This window comes from Sinohyriopsis cumingii, chromosome 8 (assembly GCF_028554795.1).
Source record: "Sinohyriopsis cumingii isolate HCF-2022 chromosome 8, ASM2855479v2, whole genome shotgun sequence".
NCBI classification, from domain to species: domain Eukaryota; kingdom Metazoa; phylum Mollusca; class Bivalvia; order Unionida; family Unionidae; genus Sinohyriopsis; species Sinohyriopsis cumingii.
The window spans coordinates 15,633,328-15,654,759 of record NC_142968.1 but is presented as its reverse complement, the minus strand read 5'-3'; the positions used below and the strand labels follow the sequence as shown (position 1 = coordinate 15,654,759).

The 21,432-nt window shown below is 38.4% G+C and overlaps 1 protein-coding gene across 6 annotated transcripts in view; it reads right to left on the bottom strand.

Moving 5' to 3' along the window:
- LOC149793030 (uncharacterized) overlaps positions 1–21,432 on the bottom strand; it is a 200,174-nt gene that overhangs the window by 18,282 nt on the left and 160,460 nt on the right. For 3 of the 6 annotated variants that reach the window (XM_089966912.1, XM_089966911.1, XM_089966913.1), the window contains exon 10: positions 249–6,476. The exons of 2 other annotated variants lie outside the window; for them this stretch is intronic. In XM_089966912.1, coding sequence (XP_089823038.1) covers positions 4,543–6,476 — 1,934 coding nt within the window. In that variant the 3' untranslated portion in view covers positions 249–4,542. Of the gene's footprint in view, positions 1–248; positions 6,477–13,401; positions 13,605–21,432 lie in introns of those variants that run through there. One more of the 6 variants, XR_016422697.1, reaches the window with a different exon arrangement.

Sequence of the window (21,432 nt, the reverse complement as noted above, 5' to 3'; positions counted from 1 at the left end):
GTGTCTATTATACACGGGGGTACTTTTAGAATCAATATTAAGGACAACACAAGTATGTCACAAAGAGTGTCAACTCCTCCAAAGAAAAGAATAGTTATATACGATAGTGACACAGATCTCCAATTACCCATAAATAATAAAGCAAGATGTTACTTTTCGTTACAGCTTGTACTAAATATAACTATTTTATTATTTACAATATAACTTTTCAAAATTGGATCTAATGAAAATAAAACAGTTTCTTGTAATAAATATTAAGCATTTATTGTCAATTTCATATAACATCCATACATTAAATGTGATAATACCTCAATACCATGCGACGTTTTATGTTATTTTTCTTTGCTCACGCGTTATAAACTGTACTTCGGACATAACGGTCACACCACAGCCCTCATTAACATATTTATATTCATGCGCCGCATGTAAACATTGGACGAGAACACTAGTGAAGAATTCTTTTTACTTTAGAGGAAAATATTGGGCGAGAAAAATAATCTACGTTGGGGTTAGGACCGAGGAAAGGAAATCCCAGTCGCGGGGTTACATTATATGTCTCCCCACTCGGGCAAGCCTCGTGGGGAGACAAATAATATAACCTCTTGACTGGGACTGCCTTGTCTCGGTCCAAACCCCAACATAGATTATATATGTCATACCGCAGTTAATATGTATACGTGTAACATTTAACACTACTTTATACTCAAAAAAGGGGGCTCGAGTGGCCGAGTGGTCTAAAGCGCTCTCCGTTACGGATCACTGTCATCTCACCTCTGTCTGCGTTGGTTCGAGTCTAGGATTCGGCCAATGTGGGTATGTGAGAAAGCTTGCCAGTAGCTTCTCGTGGGTTGGTGGTTCTTCTCGGGGTTTTCACCGGTTCTTCCTCCATCATTAATACTGGCCGCCATGCATAGCCTATCATGTGCTGAAAAATGGCGTTAAACCCAACAACAACAACAACAACTACTACTCGAAAAAGACTTACGTCTATTGAGATATCCGTATATTACCCTCAATGTCGCGATATGTCACCTCACACAACTGTCACGTTATATCATAGTTTTTGTGTGTTACCTTCATATTACTTTTGTATTATCATCGTATTACGTGTGTTACCATCATATTACCTGTGTATTACCAACATATTATGTGTGTGTTACCATCGTATTTCCTGTGCATTACCATCATATTACGTGTGTGTTACCATCATATTACCTGTGTATTTTCATCATAGTATCGTACAAAAGTTAGAACTACTAGCAATTAAAAAAGGTGCATCACTACTGGGAACATTAACATGATTCAGATTTTGTCATTTTTTCACTCAGGAGATTTAAATTTTCTTCAGCATAATGAAACGATGTTTCCCCGTTTTCAGATGAAATGAGGAATTGTCCACACAATACGTGTACGTTATTATTCTCTGGTATCGGGTAGCATAATGAATAATGTGTCATAGAACCTAAAACAAAGGGTAATAATTGTATAATATGTCGCTGATAAGATCTGCAATACGTAACTCATATCACCTTTGCCTCATGCAAATACTGACGTCTGCTGTTATAATTCGGCCTAGAAACATGTATAGAAACGCAGTAATATATACTTTCGGATTATTTCTAATTCCGATATTAAGGTATAAACAAATGTGATATTAAGATAATGACCTCGATCCATATTACTAACAAAATACAAGCCAATAAATTCTGCTAAATGATGTGGACTATTTGTTTGTTCAGTTCATACAAAGCCCTTAGCACGCCACTATGCATTTCGAACTTAACTGGGATAAAGTTAAGTAGTGTTACCCCAAAACTGAATGCACCTACAACGTAATATTTCATAACTGTACACACAGCATTGTTCAGGATGAGCCGCACGCAAATCCATGATGTTATCAAACAATCATTTAATTTAGTACACGTTACCTAATACATAACGTTAACACAAAATCGATTAATTTAGTATTCGTTTCCTAATCCATGATTTTATTACACAATCACTTAATGTAGTACTCGTTACCTAATCCATTACCTTAACACACAATCACTTAATTTAGTACTATCTACCTATTCTATGACGTCATCATACAAGCCCTTCATTTAGTACTTGTTACATATTCCATGACGTCATCACACAATCGCATAGTTTAGTACTTGTTACCTAATCTATGACTTTATCGCACAATTACTTGATTCAGTATCCGTTACCTAATCCATGACTTTAACACAATCTCTTAATTTTTAATTTAGTATTCGTTACCTAATCGATGACGTTATCATACATGGAGGATCTCAAATCGGTAACGATTGAATATTGAATTTATGAATCGATTTGACTAATGTCCAGCTTTGGCTTGACTCGCAAAAGCTGGACATTATTTAACGAGTTTCATAAATTTAATATTAAATCATTACCCATTTGAGAATATTTTTATCACAGTTTTTTTCTCAGTAGAAATTTTTTGGATAGAAAGAAGAACGAATAATTTCGTTCATTCTGACAGACGCTGTACCTTTCATTTGTTGTGCGTAAAAAGTAGTCCCAAACAAAGTTGAAATAGTAAAAGTATATTATACATTTTTTATAACTATAACTCAAAGAATAAGCGTCCATCCAAATAAACAGAACGTTTTACAACAACAACAACAAAAAACATTTGTCAACACAAAATGTCCAGTGCGATTGATGTCACATTGTTTGATACGGTGCACAGTACGGGTTTGAGTTGGCTAACACAACACAGTGCCAGTGTTTGCGTTGAAATTCAACATCACAACAAAACATTACATTGTTGCGATACTTTTGTGAAAAGAAGATTATTGGATGCAGAAATACACATGTTGACTTAATGTATGTGTGACCGGATATTTGCAGTATTTTATTAGGAACGTTAGACTGTACAGAAGACATAACTAAATATATTTTTGAGTCTGACTTGCATCATCACATATTTACCGCTTAAACATGCTGAGGTTGGATAAAGTTCTGTCAGTTGGGGAGACCGGTTTATGTCTACATTCTCCTGTGAACAAAGGTGAGTTTATTGACTTCAGTATGTTCAATCTGAAACCAAGCTTGTATATAAGGTGGATTCCACGCTACATATGTGCCGCCCATCCATCCCCACCCCCATCCTCGTTATCATCAAAGCAATACCGATAGTTTTACTTGTTGTTATTGTTCTTGTCTTGGGAGTTTTGGCATTTTTTCATGTGATGATATGTTTATACATGATATAACAAATCCCTGTGGGGGTAAATGGGCAATATTGAAACAGACGAGACCATTTTTTATAAATACCCTTTCAAGAGTCGAATACAAAAATGACTGCCAAAAATGTTCAATGAAAACAAAAAATTCCAGACGGCGGGGTTTTAAAAGTTTTTCACGATCGCAGCCAATCAGTAAAGAGAATACTGCACAATAATTGCATGGGCTTATTTGAATCAATCAGACTCACATAAAGATATGTTCAAGTGTATAATATCAAACATATGAAACTGAACACACTGTAGGCATAGTGTACCGACTATGTCATAAAATCAATTTAATACCCGTTATATTATCCATGAAGTTAACACACACTCACTTAATTTAGTACTCGTTATCTATTATATGATGTCATCACACAATCCCTTAATTTAATACTTGTTACCTATTCCATGAAGTTAACACATAATTCCTTAATGTGGTACTCGTTACCCATGTGGAAGTAGTCAGTGGAATTAATAAACATGAATGCATCCATGAAGTTTCAGATTTAATGCAATACTATCTGGGAAATATATATGTATGTACGGTTTATCTTGGTGATGGTGACCTCGAAACGGAGGTAACTTCGTTTGCTTTGAACCTCGAGGGCAAGAAACAAAGTTTCTCGACGTATTATGCATATTTCGTCTCCTTTTCCAACAGTCGATATAACGTGTAAAAGTAGTGATACAAGATCATGAATGAAAACAAACTATATAGCTAGGATGATTACATCTCAAAATTAATTAGGAATTACTCAGATATCACAAACTATAATTCTTGACTTTAAAAATAAAGCCAGGTGTGCTAATACACTTATGCATCTAAGCTCAGACAAATCTTGAAAACCTGTACACAGTCCTGTGTGTTTTCATAACTTTCCGCTCTATAACACACACGGATAATCTAAGTCAATATTGAACAGTCCTGCAATCAATCAATAACTACTTCTCCTGGTTAAAAACACTGTCTAACAAAATTAAAGGGGTAGTGTAAGACGTCGATCTCGGTTTTTTTTTTTTTTTTTTTTTGCCGTTGCTATTGGTAAAAACAAATTAGACTGGTACATCAACTGGTGTAAATGATTGAATCAAAACAGTAACCATATTAATATACACATTGTATCAATCTACACTACATATACTTTGCCTTCCATTAATTTGTCGTATACAGTGGTAGGCCTTCCATTATGCTTTCAGTATATGCAAGATTAGTACATTATAATATTAAACAGCGCAATAAATTGCGAATAGAATATAACGCTAGATACCTCAATGGTTGAATTTACTACTTCTTTTCAAAAATTGACGTAGCAATATCTAAAGGTCTTCTCGCTTTTGTGGGATTTCCATGATTCAGCCAAATTTTTCCAATTGCAACGAGGGCTGCAGTGTCTTCCAACTTAACGCTCACATGTTCATATCCCTCTAGATAGCGAAGGAACTGGTTTTCTCGTGTAGGAGTAAGATAGATTTGCAAGTGCAAGTACATTGTGGTCAGTTGCATGTATATAAGTTTCTTGCTCATTTCATCGTGTGGTCCATATACTGACCGGAACGTTGGTTCCTCAATGTCATCGATAACAAACCGTGACTGGGATTTGCTATAAATCATATCCAGGAAGTACATGAGGGCCTTGCCTTTAATGTCGTTGTATTTCAATTCATCGAAGAGTTTTATCAGTTTCCACACGAAAGAGAACATGTTTTCCCTCCAAGAAAGGACTGTAGGAATTCTTAAATATCCAAGGTCTTTGCAACACTCTGGTCCGACGAGTTGTGCAATAGATACAGATGGCACATTTTGAAATAAAACATCCAGTAAATGGTCATTTTGTGTTTGGTCGATAAAAAAGGCAAAACACCATCTCGACTCCAGTGATAGGGCCTCTAGATTTTCCTGAATCTCATTCCACGGGAACGAAGGTATATCCTTCTTGATTTGGTCAGATGTGACCAGATATATAGTGCCCGCTTGTTTAAAGTTGTAGTTGACCACGAAATCGTCAATTACACGAACCATGTCTGGCAGAATAAACCCCGAATATGATTGTTGCACACTTGTGCACAAAGAGATTCTATCGATTTCGCATAAGAATCTGTCAAATGCTTTGCTAACAGCTTTGTTCATATAGCCGAAATAATCTATCAAGAAATAAACAACAAACAAAGAATTCTCACTCAATATTGAAACACGCTGCAATAGCAATTCAACATCTTTTCGAGGAACATTATACAACATATTCATGGAAATCAAAAAATAATTCGATACATGATTCATTCTCAAACAATGAAGTAATTTGTTGATTATAAACAGAATGCACTTTGTTGGATTCGAGGCCCAATAATCTAAGTCAACCTCATCACAAGCAAACATAAATATGTTCTTCAGAAGATCTCCATGGACAGAAACGTTTCCACCCAGCACATAGTCTAAAAGCATTCTCGTAATCCGGTAGCAAGATTTCTGAGGGACGGTTGTGCAGTTCCTTAAAATAATTCTCTGTGCTACCGCAAACGAAAGCTTCCATTCCGTGGCGCTGTTTGCCTCTTTCGTCGAATCACTGCTAACAGGAATGACCCGGCATCCGTATGATTTTATCTTATTAATTTGTCTATCATTTAGCCAACAGCTTTTCCTTGACCTTGAAAGCCACTCATTCGCTTCTTTGGGCCAGACACATTGGAAAGCCAGATGGATATCTTGTATGTTCTCTATCCGAATATGTTTTAGGAACAATGTGTTCCCACGCTGAGACGTTTTTCCCGTCCAGAGAGAGGGGTTTACTGGAATGAGACAAATATATCCCACACTACTGCCGGACGGAATCATCAATAAATCTATATCTCTTTCGCTCTCGCCGACGTGGCACACAAATGTGTCTTTAGGTGTCACAAGCTTTCCTCTTTCAACCGACGCTTGTTCAGAGGTAGAACTATGTCTCGTGTAAGAGCTGCAAGGTAATGGAAATATACCTTGAATCTTCAGATATTTTTCTTGAGACGGACAGATCTGAGGATCGATACACTCGGCCATTTCTCCTACATAGTCATATTTCAAGGATGGACCAATATCACCGGTAATTAAGGACGGCTTCAAAAACTCCCCCCGAACAATCACATTTCTTGAAAAGTCAGTGCATTTCAGCAGAAAATTTAAATAAGGAAGTATCGGTCCAAGACTTGGTGTCTCAAAACTTTCGATACCGTTCCCAATAACACCTGAAATTATAAAAAAACATAGATAGATAGATAGGTAGGTAGGTAGGTAGGTAGGTTGATAGATCGATAGAGAGAGAGAGATAGATATATAGATAGATAGATGATAGATAGATAGAGATAGATAGATAGAGATGGATAGATAGATCGATCGATAGACATATAGACAGACAGACAGTTAGACAGACAGGTAGATAGACAGATAGAGAGATTAGATAGGTAAGTAGGCAGTAGATAGGTAGGTAGGTAGAGATATAGATTGGTAGGTAGGTAGGTAGAGAGAGAGATTGGTAGGTAGGTAGATAGGTAGGTAGGTGGATGGATGGATCATTGGATAAGTGGTTTGATAGATGATATAAGCTGTATATAACTGAACCGATAGTGGTCTATACATTTTTCTTTTGACCTGAATTACATTTATCTACTCGAGCACTACGTATTCTGTACAATACATAGTCATTTATGATAAGTTAATAGCGTGCGGTTGGAACGAATATTTAACCAATATAAATGAGGGAAGCCTATTTTGATTGCCAAGCAATGCAAATGAGGGGTGTCAATTTGATTACCAACCAATATAAATGAGGGGAGGCCATTTCGATCACCAACCGATATATATGAGGGGTGACCATTTTGACTACCAAATATTATAAATGAGGGTGGCCATTTTGATTACAAACCAGTATGAATGAGGTGTGGGCATTTTGATTACCAACCAATGCCAATCAGGGTTGCCGTTTTGATTACCAACCAACGCAAATAAAGGTGGACATTTGTATTACCAACCTATGAGGGTGCCCATTTTTATTACCAACCAATGCAAATAAGAGTGACCATTTTGGTTAATAAGATAGCTTATTTATAGCGCTGTAGTACAAGATCAACGAAAGTAGTGAATGGGGGCGATATACGGATAATGGGACTTCCGTGTTAAAAAGTGTCCCGCCCCAATACGGACAAAATTTATACGGACAATGGGACTTCCAGGTTAAAAAGTGTCGCGCCCCTATACGGACAAAATTTATACGGACAATGGGACTTCCATGTTAAAAAGTGTTGCGCCCCTATACGGACAAGAACAGCAGTGGGCCTGCATACGTACAAGTATAATTTAACATAGGGAATGTATAGCTATAACGTAATGGGTCTGTTGACGGACAATAGACAGAGACATAAACAGAGATTTATCGACATAAATCTATAAAACACAAAAATCGACAAAAACAATTTAGGCAAGAGAGAACAGGCATCTTTTCGAGACAGCTGAGTGGCCCTGAAAAGGGACTTTGGTTATTTTGTTAACACCATTCAGTTAAAATAGAGTGCATCGCACTGATCTTTTTTCTTCCTCAAACTTCGTCTGACATCTGGACCGTAGATTAAGATTCGCTTCAGACAGCCTTGTCTCTCCACATAGATCATTCGTTTCCAAAGGGCCATCTCTGTGATCTGGGTCATTTCCCATGATGATTTGACATACATGGGATAGTCTGGGTTGAACAGTTTCGACGATAGGAGGGTAGACGATTCTACGTTAGTCCACATCTGGTGGCGAAAACAGATGAATGGAATGAGGTGTACCGCGGTCATTTTTAGATCGAAACGGATTTCTTTCACCAATCCTATCACGCGTTACAAAATTCAGTCATAAGACGGAGCCTGTCTTCCATTCAGAAGAGAGCCACCTGTGACGTCACATTCCCCATATAGGTGTGCTAGCGTCTGTGAGCAGTGAATCGATGTGACATTGTTAAAATATGACGGAAACTACGATGCCGATGAATTGGGGTGCGCCGGCCGTGGAGACGAGGAGTGATGGCATAGCAGTGGCTATTAAAACATCCACATTCCTTCTTCCAGAATAGAACGATTTTAACTGGGATTTAGCGGATTTTCTCTCTTCACAAGAATTTGTTCCAGTACCAGCACCTTCGCCGCTTTTTCCTTCCTTACCACACGTCAAGGATTTTAAAAAGACGCAAAATTAAGAATTGGATAAAGTTTTGCAACAGCACAAAGAAGAAAAGAGAAAAAGAGACTACTAAATGTTTGCCAAAATCAAATAAAACTCTAATCCCTGTATTTTCCCATGATGTACGTGTGTGAGTGCGTAAGTGTAGGTTCTTATTATGTTTATCAAAATCAAAACCAAGAGACACTTACGTTATTCTTTCTGGTATATTCTCTACAAACAGTTACAAACAATTTCAGAACACATCATTTTAAAGTTCATTAGCTTCTTCTTTGTCTTTTCACTCTCTCTTTTTTGAATTTCTTTACTGTCAAGGGTTTTCCCCTTCTTCCTCACTTTCTTCTCGGCTTCTTGTCTTCTCTTCCTGGACGTGTCTGGGTTCTTCCTTTTTGGAGGGTCTTACACTGACATTGTAGACACCCTGAAGACCAATGTCCTTTTTTTCCGACCGATAGAGCAAGTGTATTGACTATTATCTCGAAAGGGGGGTAAGTAGTCCGACGAAACACCTCGCAAGGCTCTGATCAGAAGTTCAATCTGTGTTGGCTCTTCCATCTTTCTGGTAGAATTGAGAGTGAAATGAATAATCAGCGGGAAGACAATGATCCTTTATATAGGTAAGACACTGACTTTACATTGATATATAGGGGACCATGGCGTTTAAAATGTAGTCGTATGACCTTCTGCAATCAAGACGAAACGATCGCATTGTCCATTGTCATATCCACCGAGAAGCATTACCACATTCGAGAGACGGATAAACGCTTCTCTAGAAAATTTATAACTACAGCCTATACGTACACGGTGAAATTTAAAGATTTCCTGTCCGACGTACCGCTGAAGAAAACAGGGATTCATCACTGATGTGTGGAATTCTTTGTTAACCACACCGACACGAAAATGTCAAGCCAAAGAAGACGATCACTTGAGACTTTCACTTCATCATGGCAGTTTGAAGTCACCCATTGGGATCGATTTTAGCAACCCAGTAGAATTGACACCTTCCAAAGTCATCGACAAGATTCAACACATAAAGCAATTCAACGACAAGTTTCAAATCACTGATGGAAAAGGGACACTGTACTTGACCCACGTTTCTCTTCCCAATGGGACCGGACAATGCAAAAACGTGTTATCGGTGGATGACCTTTGTAGCATAAAGCGTAGCCTCGTCCGAATAAACAACACTCAAAACAATATGTGTTGAGCCCGTGCCATCGTGCTGAGACGAACGTATGTCGATAAGAACGACACGGCAGAATGGAAAAGAGCCTTGCAAACTATTAAAAAATCGAACTGAGACAAACAAAGAAGACAAGCAGAACTCCTGTTATAGAATGGCGGCCTATCCAAAGACACATTTCAAGACGTCGTGGATCCACGATACACTTTGAAAGTTCACACTCATGAACTGCGAAGACCTCTGTTGTTTCGAGGCAAAAATTTCAACGGCTTAAAATACATTCACGTCTAATATACGATGAAAATTTCGATGCCATTACCAGTATCTCCGCTTTTCTGGGATACAGTTATTATTGTGAAAAATGTGACTATTGCTATAACAATCGAGAGCAACACAAGCATTGCGGATCGAAATGTGAGGGATCTTTGGCCTCAAAACCCTGTCTTGACGAAGAACAAAAACGAGCGCATTGCCCAGCTTGTCAGCGAACGTTTTTCAGCCCTACCTGTTACCAACAACATCTCAAGACGCAAGGTTCACAGCAGAAAAGTACTTGTCAACTGCTTAGATTGTGTCCGACTTGTGGACAAGGCATACGTATACATAGTACCAAGGCCTACGTATGTTCAGAAAATAAATGATGTCACATTTGTCACCAAATCGATGATTTGGAACACGAAAGCTTCATTCAAAAATACCAACCCCAACATGAGAAGGAAGAAGATGACCACAAGAAGAAAGGTAATTTCTTCGTTTTCGATTTCGAATGCAAACAAGAGACTTGCATTCACATTCCTATCTTCTGCGTGGCTCATCAAGCGTGCGAGAAGTACATGCAAGAACCTATATTTAGTCATTGTCATCACTGTAGCAAGATTCCTGGAGGAGGTGAAAAATTATTTCGGGGGCCTAACACGCTTACCAATTTTGACCAACGGAGCCAAGATCATTTCCATGAAAGTGGGACAAGTGCAGTTTAAAGATTCGAACAGTTACTTGGCCATTGCCTTTGAGTCGAATGCCCATAACATTTGGAATGACAGAAATGGCCAAAGGTTATTTCCGCACTTTTTCGATACCTAAACTAATCAACACACCGTTCTACCCCATTTGCCTGATGCTCACTACTACGACCCCAACAACATGCGCACCGAACTAGACGTTTTCTATGCTTGGTGCCAAACTCACGCTTCGGACCCCTTCGACTTTCAGGAAGAAATATTATATTATTTCGTTCCCACGTTAACACGAGTCATTCCATTCAAAGCGAATTCTGCCACGACCAATGACGATGATGATGGGAATACCTATCACGTTCACTAAGAATTTGTACATCGTCACTATTTGCCCCTTCAGTCGGTCTTATTTCGACAGCGCCAACTTTGGTATAAAAGGAGACCTGGGACAAAATATTCCATTCTCCAAATGGAAAATCACAGTGAAACCCCATTTTCGAAAACGATTTTCTAACGACTTTTAAGTCATATATCCTGTGTATCAAGGAGTCGCTCTACAGCGGGGACATGGTTTAGGAGATATGCTGAAATCGGCCTTTCGTTCGGTGGCCCCCGTTTCGAAACCGATGGTGACATGAGGATTGCACGCCTTGAAAGATGCCGCTTTGATGCAAGGCAAGACAAAGAATTTCTCCAAAATGTCATCATCGGCAAACAAAACCCCAAGGACGCCTTCTTGAGAGCAGGCAAACATGTCTTTCTTGAAAATAGAAAAAACATTTTGGGCCGAGGAGAAACTCCTATAAATGCACTGGATGCTGCCGAGTCAGACATTCCTGCTTCCCTGACGCCACGGCATTGACAAAGCAAAAAGAGACGAAGAAGACACCCCGACAGAGGACTTCACACACACACAGATCTAGAAAGACAAAGAACTGAAGAACCGTCAGAGAGTTAAACGTTTTTAATTATTAAACAACAGAGGGAAAAAATGATGCACCGAGAGTCTTGCGAATGTTCCAAGTCGGAACTGGATCTGTTTTCCATGCCATCAACCATGATGACGATGCAAGGATCCCAATGGGTAGAATTTTACCCCATCTTCTCTGTGACAACCTGAATAGCATTTACTTGAACCTGAAAGTCAAAGTTATCAAAGCAGACGACAGCGCACCGGGAGCCGATGTTAGAGTAGCTCCCGTCAACAATTTCATGCATTCCTTGTTCAGCGAAGTGGATTTGTACTTGAATAACAAACTGGTCAGCAGTATGATGGATACTTACCCTTACCAAGCGTACCTCGAAAATCTCTTGACGTACGGAAAAGATGCCAAGAACACCCATCTGGATGCTTACGTAGTATGGAAACCTAACACAGCGGGCGAGAACAAGTTCAACGACACAGTCTTGATAGCAGCTGACGATCCTCACAATGTGGGCTTTAACGAACGTCGAAAGAAAATCCTGCAAGGACGTAGTTTAGAACTAATGGATAGTCTGCGTTTCGACATGTGGATGCAAGAAAAGTACTTGCTGAACGGAGTGGATATCCGCCTGAAACTGAATCGCACCGGTAGACTTTTCCATTTAATGGCTAAAGCCAATGAGTACAAAACCATCATCCAAGAAACCAGACTCTACGTACGACACGTGGAAGTGTTACCTAAAGTGGGAAACGAAATAGGACGCATCTGGAGCAGAACGAACGCCAAGTATCGGATACGACGCGTGGAAGTGAAACTTTTATCATTGCCGCTGAACTCAGATTCAAGATCGAAGATCAAACTGTTCCAAGGAGAGTTACCCAAACATTTAATCGTTGGTTTCGTCAGCAACGAAGCCCTCAACGGATCCGTCACTGACAACCCGTTCGCGCTTAACCACTACAGAGTGTCCAAAATCGAAGTCAGTCGTGATGGCAACACCTTGTGTACCAGACCCTTAGAACCTAACTTTACCCAGAAGTATTACTTGATATCTTACTTGTTCCTTTACAAAGTCACGGGGCAGTTAGGGACCAACACCATGACAGCTATTCGTACGAAGATTATACACGAGGCTACGGTTTGTGCGCGTTTGATTTCACTCCAGACCAAGGCAGCGACGAGGTACATTTACAGCTTGTAAAATCCGGTCAACGGCTTGTTGAACTTCAGTTTGCAGAACCTATAACCGAGCCGGTGAACGTCATATTGTGTGCCGAATTCGACAACACTCCAGAAGTCAAAAGTTTGAGAAAAGTCATTCTAGACTATTATAAGCTACGGAAGACACTTATTCCTCTTTGAAGGGTGGAGATTCTTAAGACATGGGATGGGAGGACACCTTGGAAACAGAACCACCCACCAAACAAGACAAAGACGAAGAGGTGACAGTGATGGCCACATGGCCAGAAGAAGAGCAAATTTCAATCTCCTGCTTTGCCAAACACCAGACGGAAACAATTACAGCGTTGACCAAGACACATGGCTATAGATGTAAAACGAACATCGGAGTCAAATTCAACACAATCAATGTCTGATGATGACTCAAGAAGAAAAATTCGACTAGTATCTGGATGAAGCTTGGGTCTCATCTCGGAAGACGCAGTCTTGCATCAGTGGTATAAAGACTTGCGTGATCATTCCTCCCCTCCAGTGACTGCTCTGGAGATCCGTCGCATCGAATCTCTCTTGGCAACGGAGTCGAGAGTCGAAGCGAAGAGACGTTTACTTGACAGAGATGTTCAAGCAAAAATTCAGGATTGATTTGATGAGTTATCATTACCTGTGAAACAAGAAAACACAAAACAAAATGGATACCTGGGAACTTTATTACCTTTTGAAAAACAGTTCGTACACCGCTGCTTGGAATCATTTCGTGTGCGCTAAAGATGAACTTCCTCATCGCAAACCTGTCATCAACACGCATGACGGTCATCTCCCAGGAACCCACTGGGTCTCCGTCTATTTTCCCCACGATACCTGTGTGGAGTATTGTGATTCGTATGGACTACCACCTTTGGAAGACGACATCATCGACTTTAAGAGAAGAAATCATCGGACGACACGATTCAATAATGTGAAATTACAAGGCACATATTCTATGGCCTGTGGGCAATAATATGTGTTTTTTCTTCATCATCACAGACTTGGATATCCCTTAGAGCATTTTGTGACCTATTTTGATAGTGACTCTTCTAAAATCGATCATAAAGTTGATAGATGGTTTTGTGACCATTATGGATATATCTTGTCTTTAGCTAGGAAACTTAGTGTAAATCAATGTCCAAATGCCTTCCATCAGTGGAAGTCTAACTTGACTTCACAACGTTGTCAACCTTGTCAAAATTGTGTTATTTGAAAACGAAATGTGTTGATGTTATATTACTTGTTAATGGATTGTTGGTTGAATAATAATTTTATCAAACATTATTATTTGTGGGGTTTTTTTTAAACATTATTAAGATATATGCTTTTTGACTTTTCTCTATCCCTCTACATTTGATGAGCTATAGCGTTCCTACCAAAACCCCGCAGGGATGTTTTCTATCGCGTCTGCGCTTGAGACATATAAATCGTGGTGGCCTCCAGTCTGGCCATCCATTGTTGACTCGTCAACTCGTGAAAATGTCATCCAAATTAGCTAAATTGAACGAAGCCCACCTCCATTTACATCGTGTCAGTCATAACCTGATGTCAAATCCTGATGAGATAGAAAATGTCAGGATGTTGAAAGTGGCACAAGACCTGACAGAAAACGTCTTCAGAGGAAAACTAAAAAAGGAGTAAAAAGAGTGGACTGCGAAGTACAGACTTCAGAAGTAGCAACAGCAGCAGCAGCAACAAAAACAACAGGAGCCTGAAAGAGGTTTTTTGGAATGAAGAGTCGACTCTAAGAGTTCTCCTTCTCCTTCCGAAGAAGCAGGCCGATTCCCTTGGGATAGCCTGCGGTCAGACGGGGACGCAATCTTTGATGATAAGAGATCGCAACAGCCCCCAAGAAAACAGCCCTTTTCAGGGCTACTCCAAAAATCTAGAAAAGAGATAGTAGTCAAAGTGTCAAAATTTATGTATTTATGTCTGTCTGTTGGTAAAAAAGTAGAAGTATGCCTATAAACACTTCGTTTCCCAAATGTGTGCATTTGTGTATGCCTGTGGTTAAAGAAAAAAGTGTGCCTATAAAAACTTCGTTTCCCAAATTTGTGTATTTGTGTTTGTCTGTAGGTAAAGAAAAGAGACGTGCACTTATAAACACTTAGTTTATCAAGCTTTTAGGATATTGTGTGTGTTTGTTATAGGGTTGTCTGTATGGATGGTAATAAAGTATGTTTTTAGGAAACAAAAGTAAACGTAGGTGTTTCTTTTAGGTCCGTGTTCTATGTTTCGATTGTATTGTGAGTATTTGTGTAAGGGGTGTTTTCCTTCACGCCCGGTCTACAGGTACATAAAGTGGAGCGTTTGTCAGTCTGGCTACCCATCGTTGGCCTGTCATGTACAAGAAAATAAGCAGGATTTCCAAATTTATAGAACTCCAAATGCATCTAAAGTATGCCCGACGCTTGCTGGATGAGTTGGCTAAGGAACCAATCCAGGAAGAAGAAAAGAGGAGTAGAAAAAGAAGAGAGAGGAGGAGAAGAAATTTTTCCTCGCCTCGTCCTGAGGCAAACGAGTGAAGTGAAGCCAATGGTGAGGACACTTCCACAGCGTCAAGCACCAAACTACAACCACTACCACCGCTGTACCTCAGATAACAAATTAGGAGGAAGAGTTGAAGAGACAGCGGCACGAGTGGGAACCTCAGCGAGCCTGCAAGTAAGTAGACATCAGTATCCGCAGGCAGGACGTATAATCGTGAGGAAGAAAAACTTCACTATCCCTCAAAGTGAGAAATTGGGATGATGAGCCATCTGTGCTCCGACGACACGAATAAATTGGGAGAACGACTGGATCCGGCGTTGCGTAATCACAGTGTGTTTCGCTTGGTGCCAGGTGGGTCGCTCATTGTCAGAACAAGCAAACAACACGTTCTGATACGGCCAGTCTTTGCTCCCCCATTTTTAGTTCCTTTCCATCTTTGACCATATACACACTATACAAACAACTAAGTTAAAAATAATACTCGTGGTAGAATGTACTGATATTATTTAATTACGAGATGTTTATTTATTGAAGGATCTCAATAAAACATGCAGCTAAAACTTGTCTTAGTCCGACAAATTTCTTCTTAGCATGCAAACAATAATACAAAATTGAAAACATATTGTTGGAAAATGAAGGAACTAAACACAAAAATTTAAAATATGTCTATAATTCGTCCGGCGAGTGAAAATATCACTTTATTTGGAAGTGTGTGTAATTATGAAAACGTCCATAATAAAAATATTTGTCGCAATATTGTTTCGTTAAAAGAATAAAATATTATGTTCCAGATATGAATACATGGTCGCGTACTGAAGAAGCAGATTTCAGGTAGCACAATGTCAGTTTTTCACCAATCTACGTCTCTTGCAGAACGAGCTAAGTCATCCTGTGCTATTTTTGCCACAATGAATCGATGCTTTGCATTTTCATAGCTTTCACGAATGTAACGGAGTAAAATAGACCAGATCTCAACTTCCCAAATACTAATCACGAGTTCGAAATATCATCCTTACTGAATTAGAACTTAAATTGTGCAGCAAAATACAGCACCCCACCCCATTTGTATAAGACTTCAACCTGCTTTCTAGCATCAAATAGCGTGCATAAATACAAACTTATTCAATACAATGACTACGCTCAACGCATGAAGTTCAAAACAATAACCATGAAGTTGAGCACATGGACCATGAAGTTGAACACAATAATCGCAAAGTTCAACACTATGACCAACAAGCTAAACACACAACGGCTGTAAAGTTCACCAAAATTATATTGAAAAAAAGGGTTGTTTTGCTCACTGACATGCATGTGTGATATACAGAATATATGTTGGGATTTGGACCGAGACAAGTAAATCCCAGTCAAGGGGTTACATTATTTGCCTCCCCATTAGACTTGCCGAGGCGGGAGACATATAATGTAACCCCGCGACTGGGATTTCCTTGTCTCGGTCCAAAACCCAACACAGATTCTTTTTCTCACCTAATAATTTCCTTTCAAGTAAAAAAAGAACTTCTCACTTGTGCAATATAGTTAACGCGCAAATGTTTACATGCGGTGCATTAATAAAATATGTTTATGAAGACTGTACCGTGACCGTGTCATCCGAAGCACAGTCTTTATGCGTGAGCCAAACAAAAATAACAATATAAAACGTTTCATAGTATTGAGGTATTATTACATGTAATATACGGATGTTATATGAAATTAACAATAAATAGCTAATATTTATTACAAGAAAAGTTTAATTTTCATCAGTTCCAAGTTAGAAAATTATATTGTAAATAATGAAACGATACTGGGCCCACACCTCTGTTGTAGCGGATAGGCTATTATTATAACGAAATGTTACATGTAGCATGAGTGTCCATGCTTGGGTTATTCACGGGTAATTAGTGATCCGTGTCACTATCGTATATAACTCTCCTTTTCTTTGGAGGAGGTAAAAACTGTTTGCGACATACTTGTATTGTCCTTAATATTTATTTCAAAATTACCCCCGTGTATAAAAAGACCATCCAAATACGGACCCTAGCGGATAACCATGTGCGAAACTTTCAAGTTCACGGATTCTTTGAACATTTATTTTTCTGTCTTGGAATTATGGCAAGTGCTACAGTGAAATTTGCGTATGGATTAATGTGTTGACGGATAAATGATTCCTTCTGGCTGGTAAGTGCATTATTTGTCATTAAATATTGTAGGCATATTTTTTATTCCAGTGGGGCACAATGGATATCCTTAACAAAATTAGAATAAAGCATGTTTGACATTCACGTTTCTGGCTGTTACTAAGTTTTCCGTAGTTGGTAAGAGACTTGTGAGCATATGAAGTGTATAGGTCTATAGTCTATGTGCATGGATCAGTGTTTTTATCATGGTTCGTTACAGCATTGAGAATTTTATCCTATCTGTAGCACAGTCAATTTTCTGGTCAACGTCTTTAAATGTAGCAAACAGTATATAATTTGTTTCACACGAAGTATTTAAAACTAGTTGGGTAGCTTTAGCTACATTTAATGACTCTGACCTGAAAATGTACTAAGTTAGGCCTGGACATAGAATAAAATTGACCATGCTGTATGGAACGAACTTGCATAATATCAAAAACCCGGCGCTGGTTGAATGGTAATATGCGGATAGGTATTAGATGTTTGTAAGAAAAGGGTCAATACTGAAAATGTGTAAGTATTTATAATTAGGGAACACTAGTTTCCTATTTAGTTTTCCTGCTTTACTATCTTTTTCACTTTTTCTTGCTTATCAATGCTGTATTACATATTTTCGCCTTTTTGGTGTGAATTGTTTGCAGTTTAAATTCTTACAGCTTGTGAGGATTAGACTTTGATGTAGAAAACTTGGTTGTTTTTGGAAAGTGGTTTTTTTTTGCATTTTCATACATTTACGTTAATCGCAGTAGTGTGAGACGTGATCACTCAAAGTCCTTTTCAACTTGGAGTGAGCTCTATTCAAGCTTAAACAATCACAACAATGGCCCAAGTAGAGATAGAGCCAAGACTTAGGCATTATTTTGAAACCAGAATAGAGGGGTCAGAGGGGCAACAAAGGGTTGTAGCCTACCACCCTGGGGGATGTCAAGCCCTTGACTTTGGGAGGGTAGAAGTCGTACCAAGGCAAGCGCGGAAATTTTAAGGCGTTATGAGTGACGGGGATCAACATAATTGACATTGACGGTTTACAAAGTGGGGTTATAGGAAAGTTTGTGCTATACCCCAAGAATAAGGATACTCCATTGTTAAAAGAAAACAATACAGAAATAAAACGGATAACAGCAAAAGTCCACAAAACAGAACCAATCGTGAGGGAGATAGGGCCCAAAATGGTGGAAGGTTTTTTCTCTGGACTCCCACTCGAAGTTAACACCAGCGAGATAGCGGAGAAAATACAAAATAAATTTAAGGTGATGGTGGCATCAGGGAAGATGGCCACCGTGTATGGCTTCAAGGAAATTAAAACTGGAGGGAGATCCTATCAGTATTCAAACACGAGGCCAACAAAATACCGGCCTACTTTTACGTCATGGGTTTCCCCATACGCAGTTGGTATAGGGATGTGAACAAGAGAGGACCTGCCACAGATGTCGTCAAGTTGGGCATGCCCCGAGAGACTGTAAGGGGCCAATACCCAATAATGGAGCTAAGAGAAAGCGGCACAGCATCATGTAAATCTGGAGAACACAGACATGGACAGGATGCATCAAGACATAGCAAAAGTCCTGTCTGAAATAAGGACCCAGGAAGGAAACATACAAACACAAGACGAATCAATAACAGAACGAAGAGAACAAGAACCTCAGAGGGAGGGAATAGAGGATGGAGACATAGAACACGGACAACGGAGTGAAGATGTAGATGAAATCACTAACTCGCAAGAAAAGGACAAGTGGGAGAACTACCTATCCTATCAAGAAAACAAAAAGTCATAAGCAAACGGGGATCAACTTGAGAAACAGATTCCAAATACTAGCAGAAGAGGAAAGTAGCATAGAGGGAGAAATACAAGAAGAGACGGCCCTGGACGATCTCGTTGGATTGAAACCATTGACATCAACCCCTACAGCACGCTAAGAAAAAGAAAACACGAGAAATCAATATCAGGGTCGACATCACCATAAGTGACACCACGCTGACAGATGAAATACAAGTAGCCGTGAGGAACAAAAAGAAAATTATAAGGAAGGGAAATCATGCCTCAGACATCACAGACAAATCAGACAGCGAGGAAGACAGAAGACACCATAGAGAAAGCAAATGGAGAACACCTAGAAAGAGAAATAGAAAACGATTCCGAAAATGAAATGGACGTAAGCAATGGAACAGACATGGAGTTGACAAATATGGGCTATAACATTGAACTAACAAAATCTGAGAAAGAAGGTGGATCAAACACCAAAGATGTGACCGATGGCGGCCCTGTGCCCCCAGACACTTAAATTTCAAATTAATATATCTCACATTTAAACAAACATAAATGTATACTAATATTACTACAAATGCTTGGTATCAGTTTTAAATAAAGGAAAAGAACAGAGCGGACATCTGAGGGAAACAGAAATGGAGGGAAAAAGCTTCCGACTAACATCACTAAATACAAATGGACTAGATAAGGGAAAAATAAACAAATTAATAGATTTAAAGGAATATGATGTAATATTGGTTCAGGAAACACATAACAATTTTTTTAAATGAATATAAGACAAAATTAGAAAAAGAGTTAGATGCAAAAGTGATTACTAATAATTGTAGAAGTGATGACATAAGAGGGGTGTAGCAACTATAATAAAAATAGGAGGGGCTAAATTGGGAAAGTGTTGATAAGGATGAAAATTTCAAGAGTAGGACGATTCACATAAAGCTGGAAAAATTCATATTATTAACGTCTATTTTCCTGCAACTAGATATAAAAAGCATGAATTTATTCAAAATGTACACAAATATTTAAATGATCACACAATGGAACCATGTATTATAGGGGGTGATTTTAACTGGGTTGGGGACGATATTGACCGAATTGGAGGCTTAACAACAAATGATTTAATTGCAAAACGTATAATGGAAGAACTTATAAAGAAACATAAATTAAACGATGTATACAGAGAAACAAACTTACTTAGGACCGAATACACATACGAGTAAAAAAATGGAAAAGCTAGTAGTTTAGACAAGTTCTATGTAACATGTTTTCAGGATAATCTATATAAAAATGCAAAAATACATGATTTTAAAATTTCTGATCATAAATTAATAAGTCTCGATTTAAAAAACACTAAGTAAAAGAAAATGGGGGAAGGGAGTATGGAAACTTAACAACAAAGTCTTAGGAGTAGATGATTTTAAAGAAGAAATACAAAATGAATTAGAAAACTTTAAAAAATTTGGTAACAAAGATATAATTACGGATTGGAATATTTTAAAAAATAAAATTAAAAAATTAGCAGTATATCATTCTATGAAAAGGAAAAAACTACAAGAAATGGAAAAACAAGAAATTAAAATTCTTCTAAAAGGGAAATTGCCAGAAGAAAAGATAAAGCAATTACAAAACCAACCGAAAAAAAATCACTGATGAGAAAAATAGAGGGTTTGAATTAAGAGCGGGAAGATACAACACCATATACAAAAAAGCAAATGGACTATATAAAAGAGATGAATTAAGGAGGGGCGGGGAAGCAACTAGAAAAAAATAAATGAAAATGGGAGGGAAATAACAGGGAAAAACGAAATACTAGGAAAAATGAAGGATTTTTATACCAACTTGTATACTTCACAAAACATTGATCAACTAACTATAAATGAATATCTAAAAGATATTATATGTGATAAGATATCATCAGAACATAGTGACCTATGTGATGATTTCATATCAGAAAATTAAATAAAAATTACAATCAGTCAGCTAGCGAAAGGGAAATCCCCAGGGAGAGATGGACTCACGGCGGAATTCTATAAAAAAAAAATTCCAAAGTGAGTTAGCGCCGATTCTGGAAAATTTATATAATAACATTTTTTTTTGAAACTGATATGATGACGGAAACAATGAGAGAAGGGTTAATAAGAATTATATACAAAGGGAAAGGGGATAGGAAAAACCTAAAAAATTGGAGGACCATCTCCCTCTTAAATATAGATTACAAGATTTTAAGCAAAATTTTGGCAAATAGAGTTAAATTATGTCTAAATGAAATCATAAATGTAAACCAGTCATG